This window comes from Poromitra crassiceps (genome assembly GCF_964638095.1).
Source record: "Poromitra crassiceps genome assembly, chromosome: 19".
Lineage (NCBI taxonomy): Eukaryota > Metazoa > Chordata > Actinopteri > Beryciformes > Melamphaidae > Poromitra > Poromitra crassiceps.
The window spans coordinates 4,910,996-4,917,212 of NC_139646.1; the positions used below are offsets into that span (position 1 = coordinate 4,910,996).

The 6,217-nt window shown below is 43.4% G+C and overlaps 1 protein-coding gene across 1 annotated transcript in view; it reads right to left on the minus strand.

Annotated features, from left to right (window-relative positions):
* Window positions 1-2,847, minus strand: part of adgre5b.1 (adhesion G protein-coupled receptor E5b, duplicate 1) — a 27,230-nt gene extending 24,383 nt beyond the window's left edge. Inside the window, exon 1 of the mRNA XM_083655372.1 lies at window positions 2,637-2,847. Within this exon, the coding sequence (XP_083511498.1) occupies window positions 2,637-2,667 (31 nt within the window). The 5' untranslated portion in view covers window positions 2,668-2,847. The remainder of the gene's footprint in view (window positions 1-2,636) is intronic.
* Window positions 2,848-6,217: the final 3,370 nt, after the last annotated feature.

Sequence of the window (6,217 nt, forward strand, 5' to 3'; positions counted from 1 at the left end):
GTTTAAGGAGTGTAGTTAGAGTATAACAACGGGGTTTAATGAGTGTAGTTAGAGTATAACAACGGGGTTTAAGGAGTGTAGTTATAGTATAACAACGGGGTTTAAGGAGTGTAGTTAGAGTATAACAACGGGGTTTAAGGAGTCTAGTTAGAGTATAACAACGGGGTTTAAGGAGTGTAGTTATAGTATAACAACGGGGTTTAAGGAGTCTAGTTAGAGTATAACAACGGGGTTTAAGGAGTGTAGTTATAGTATAACAACGGGGTTTAATGAGTGTAGTTAGAGTATAACAACGGGGTTTAAGGAGTGTAGTTATAGTATAACAACGGGGTTTAATGAGTGTAGTTAGAGTATAACAACGGGGTTTAAGGAGTGTAGTTAGATTATAACAACGGGGTTTAAGGAGTCTAGTTATAGTATAACAACGGGGTTTAATGAGTGTAGTTAGAGTATAACAACGGGGTTTAAGGAGTGTAGTTATAGTATAACAACGGGGTTTAATGAGTGTAGTTAGAGTATAACAACGGGGTTTAAGGAGTGTAGTTATAGTATAACAACGGGGTTTAAGGAGTGTAGTTAGATTATAACAACGGGGTTTAAGGAGTCTAGTTATAGTATAACAACGGGGTTTAATGAGTGTAGTTAGATTATAACAACGGGGTTTAAGGAGTGTAGTTATAGTATAACAACGGGGTTTAATGAGTGTAGTTAGAGTATAACAACGGGGTTTAATGAGTGTAGTTAGAGTATAACAATGGGGTTTAAGGAGTGTAGTTATAGTATAACAACGGGGTTTAATGAGTGTAGTTAGAGTATAACAACGGGGTTTAAGAGTGTAGTTAGATTATAACAACAGGGTTTAAGGAGTGTAGTTATAGTATAACAACGGGGTTTAAGGAGTGTAGTTATAGTATAACAACGGGGTTTAATGAGTGTAGTTAGAGTATAACAACGGGGTTTAAGGAGTGTAGTTAGAGTATAACAACGGGGTTTAAGGAGTGTAGTTAGAGTATAACAACAGGGTTTAAGGAGTGTAGTTAGAGTATAACAACGGGGTTTAAGGAGTGTAGTTAGAGTATAACAACAGGGTTTAAGGAGTGTAGTTAGAGTATAACAAGAGTATAACAACGGGGTTTAAGGAGTGTAGTTAGAGTATAACAACGGGGTTTAAGGAGTGTATAACTAGTAGTTATACACTCCTTAAACCCCGTTGTTATACTCTAACTACACTCCTTAAACCCCGTTGTTATACTATAACTACACTCCTTAAACCCTGTTGTTATACTATAACTACACTCCTTAAACCCCGTAGTTACCCTGTAAGTACAGTGTGGTACCCCGTAATTAGCCTATAAGTACAAACATTTGTCCCCTGCTTCATAATACAGCCCGCGACCCCGTAGTTAGACTATAAGTACAGATCTTGTTACCCTCTAGTTAAAGTATTTTTTCACTCCTTAAACCCCGTAGTTAGACTATAACTACACTCCTTAAAACCTGTTGTTATACTATAACTACACTCCTTAAACCCCGTAGTTAGACTATAACTACACTCCTTAAACCCCGTTGTTATACCATAACTACACTCCTTAAACCCCGTTGTTATACCATAACTACACTCCTTAAACCCTGTTGTTATACTATAACTACACTCCTTAAACCCCGTAGACTATAAGTACAGATCTTGTTACCCTCTAGTTAAAGTATTAATTCACTCCTTAAACCCCGTAGTTAGACTATAACTACAGCCCTAAACCCCGTTGTTATACTATAACTACATGCTTATTTGCGGGCTGTATTCTAAAGCGTTACCGAATAAATAAAGATAAAAGATAAAAAGAATAAAAGGATAAAAGAATAAAAGGATAAAATAAATAAAATAAATAAAATAAATAAAATAAATAAAATAAATAAAATAACAGCAACGGCAGATGGGGAGACATTACATTTGTACCCCAGCAGCATTCATCGCTCTGATAGAGACAGGCACAAAGGAATTTCTGTATCTGTTCTTTTTAACTATGGGGGCACGAAGGCGGAGCCCGGAAGGAAGCAGCTCATATTGGAACCTCAGAGGGTGGGCATCATCTGATCGGATGGACACAGCTTTTTTCAGCACCTGGTTATTACAGATCTGGTCCAGGCTTCTGGACTGGGTTCCGGCTATTTTTGAAGCCACCTTCACTATACTCCCCAGGGAGTTCTTGTCTTTTGCACAAAGATTACCATACCAGCAGATTATGGAAAATGAAATGACAGACTCCACAAAAGCACTATAGAACATTTTCATCAGAGTTTTGTCGACCTGAAATTTGGCCAGCTTCCTAAGGCAGAAAAGGCGCTGCTGACCTAATAGCAACACAACCCCCCCCCCCCCACACACACACACACACACACACACATGTTTTTATGTTTTGACATTGTGAATGAGAGCAGAAATAGCTGAACTATAGGAAATTTATTGAAGTTGTGTGAACTGCACAGTTGTCTGTAAGTTGCGGGGTGACCCCAATTTTGACTTCAGTTACACACACACACACACACACACACACACACACACACACACACACACACACACACACACACACACACACACACGCACGCACACACACACACTGTGCTATTGTTGGACTTACCCAGAATGAGCAGCGCCTTTCTACACCCCATGTCAGAGGCAGACAGCGTCTCCTCACACGGCTCTGAACTGTATCAAAAACTACACTTGTAAATCTGGTACTTGTCTCCCCAAAGTAATATTTTGTAGAATCCTCAGTCAGAATTACAGTCCAGGGTCCATCAAGTCCACAGACACGATGAAAGAAATAGAGAAATGAAACTCACAAAAGATGAAATCCTTCTCTAGCAGAGCAATCCTGTGACCAGGAACAGAGAGGCTTCTCTGCTTTAACACTGACTTCTCCCTTGCTCACATTCAGTCAGTCAGGCTGACCCCGCCTCTCTCTTCCTCCTTGATTCTCCACCCCCCCCCCTCTCTCTCTCTCTCTCTCTCTCTCTCCCTCCCTCCATCTCAACCCCCCCCCCCTCTTTCTTGTGCTTTTCTCTCACTGCATTTCCATGCAAGCACAACTCTAACACTGGTCCTGTATCACATTCCCCTGCTCAATCACCCCCTTTCTCTTCCCTCTCTGCTCTACTGGGCTCGCTTTCAAGTGCTATTCACGTGGGGATGGGGGAGGGAGAGACAGAGGGTGGAGGGAGAGACAGAGGGGGGAGACAGAAAGAGAGAGGGGGAGGGAGAGACAGAGGGGGGAGACAGAAAGAGAGAGGGGGAGGGAGGGAGAGACAGAAACAGAGAGAGAGAGGGGGGAGAGACAGAAAGAGAGAGGGGGAGGGAGAGACAGAAAGAGAGAGGGGGAGGGAGGGACAGAGAGAAAGGGGGGAGAGACAGAAAGAGAGAGGGGGGGGGGGACAGAAAGAGAGGGGGGCAGAGACAGAGACAACCGTCTCATGGGGATGGTTCATTTATGTTAAGTCATGGGGATGGGGAGGGAGAGACAGAAAGAGAGAGGGGGAGGGAGAGACAGAAAGAGAGAGGGGAGGGGGGGAGACAGAAAGAGAGAGGGGGAGGGAGAGACAGAAAGAGAGAGGGGGAGGGAGAGACAGAGACAGCCGTCTCATGGGGATGGGGAGGGACAGACAGAAAGAGAGAGAGGTGGAGGGAGAGAGAAGGGGGAGAGACAGAGAGGGTGATGACTAACGCTCAATCTAAACAGCTGCTGCTGTAGCCTACTTGAATTTTGCCAGTAAGTAATCTAATATCTGTTCCCACTCTCGCCCAACTCCTACTCTCTCTCTCTCTCTCCTCCTACTTTCCCTCCACTCTAGTCCCCTTTCCCCCCAAACATCCTGGTCCTCTTTCACCCCAATCTCAGTGATGAGCCTTCTGCAGTTTTCTCAACCTCCCAGACAGCAAACAAACACACTGGAGCGGAAGACAAGATAAATCCCCTTAAATGGTAAATGTCAGACCAAACCGCCTTAACACAATACCATCAAACCAAATTGTGTCATGTCAAATTCGACAAAGCTCTGGACTTATGTTCTAGAAAACAATAGCCCCAATATTAAAATGTGCTTTATCACTAGAGCAATGTGAGCAAAGTGCAAACTACGCAAAGAAGCTTGGTCACACCCAGCACGGTGCAAAGATACTTTGCACAGAGCTGGGTGCTGGGTGCTGGGTGCTGGGTGCTGGGTGCTGGGTGCTGGGTGCTGGGTGCTGGGTGCTGGGTGCTGGGTGCTGGGTGCTGGGTGCTGGGTGCTGGGTGCTGGGTGCTGGGTGCTGGGTGCTGGTGCTGGGTGCTGGGTGTGACTGCTACATGAAACACACAGTGCTGGTGCTGGGTGCTGGGTGCTGGATGCTGGGTGCTGGGTGTGACTGCTACATGAAACACACAGTGCTGGTGCTGGGTGCTGGGTGTGACTGATACATGAAACACACAGTGCTGGGTGCTGGGTGCTGGTGCTGGGTGCTGGGTGCTGGGTGCTGGGTGCTGGGTGCTGGGTGCTGGGTGCTGGGTGCTGGGTGCTGGGTGCTGGGTGTGACTGCTACATGAAACACACAGTGCTGGTGCTGGGTGCTGGTGCTGGGTGCTGGTGCTGGGTGTGACTGCTACATGAAACACACCACAAGGTATATTGGCTGCAAATTAAAAAAAAAAGTGTGTGTGAAACCGCAACCAAAAAACCGCTCCACCAACACCCAGTGCAAAATACTAATGAGACATGCTCCACTTCCGCTGCAAGGTGTGAGAATTGTTCCTAACACACTTTCTATGAAGGTCATGTCTATAACGCATTATGAACACATTCATAAGACAATATAATGCATTTATAATGCTTTATAAAGCTCTATAAATCTTTATAGCCATGCATGGCAACTTATACTGTAACAAGGTTGATAGAGAATGAAATTCCACAGCCAAAAGGTAAACAGTGAACCACTTGAAGGAAACCAGTTGAAATGAAATGATGGAGCCAGGAGTCAGAAGAAGTCGTCTGATATGATGTATTGAACATAGATCTTGGCCAAGAGATGCGCTCTTGTATATTCACGGATGGATACACAGGCTTACATACATTGAACAGAAAGTCAAAGATACTTATAGGACACACATCAGATGACATGTCTTGACGCACACTTGAAGGCTACTCTGTAGACTCAACCTATCTGTTATTCTGGCCCTGTAGAGCGCACCGTGGCACGGTGACAGCCTGGGCACAGTGTGCGATAGAGAGGAGCTGCAAATGTAAGGTACAAGTTATCTAAATACGTCTGTCTGTGTATGTACACAGGTTATCCAAATATGATGTCTATCTGTGTATGTACACAGGTCATCTAAATATGAAGTATGTCTGTGTCATAACTATATGTAACTAAAATGGAAATGTATATGAATATATTAATAACTAGTGATTGTCCAAATAAAGGCTAATGTGATGTAAATTTTCTCTATAAAGTATATGTGGTGGACATAATATAATATCAATAATATGCTATTAGCACAACTTTGTGAACCTTTAAAGTGACAGCACTATAAGGTTATTAGAAATTGTATGATACTATAACACAGTTATGATGAATTATGAGCAGTATTTGCTGGCAGCAAGTAAAGACAAAAAAGATGATTGTTTGAAACATTGTTCTCCTTGGCATGGCATATACATTACGTTATGTCCACCACTTATATTTGAACAAACCTTATTATAAGTTACCATGCATGATTCTAAACATGTATAATGAGTTTTATAAAGCCTTATGTCTTATAAATGTGCTCATAATGCATTTATACATTGCCTTCATAAAAAGTGTTTGATGATTTCGCTCACCATGGTTACAGAGGAACACACATAGCACAATCTGTATTCGTATATCAGGATATCACACAGTTGAAAGATAGGCGTTATCTCTGTTCCATGTATGTATATCGTGGAGGAAGTGGTTGAGGTGAACGCGGTTCTGTTGCTAGTAAACAGAATGGGCATCCACACAGCAGAGTGTCATAATGTTTCCATAATGAGCTGTGAGTGGTCATGCATTCTCAGCCCATCTCAACAAACAGACAGTGAGGGCAAAGCCGGCTGGCTGTGTCCATGGCCTTCAAGCTTCTTCATATTCTGCGTTCCAGTTGCACTGAGAATTAGGATTCTCCTGGTTCAAAGGTCAGGAACACACCTCTGTGATGTCACCTGAACT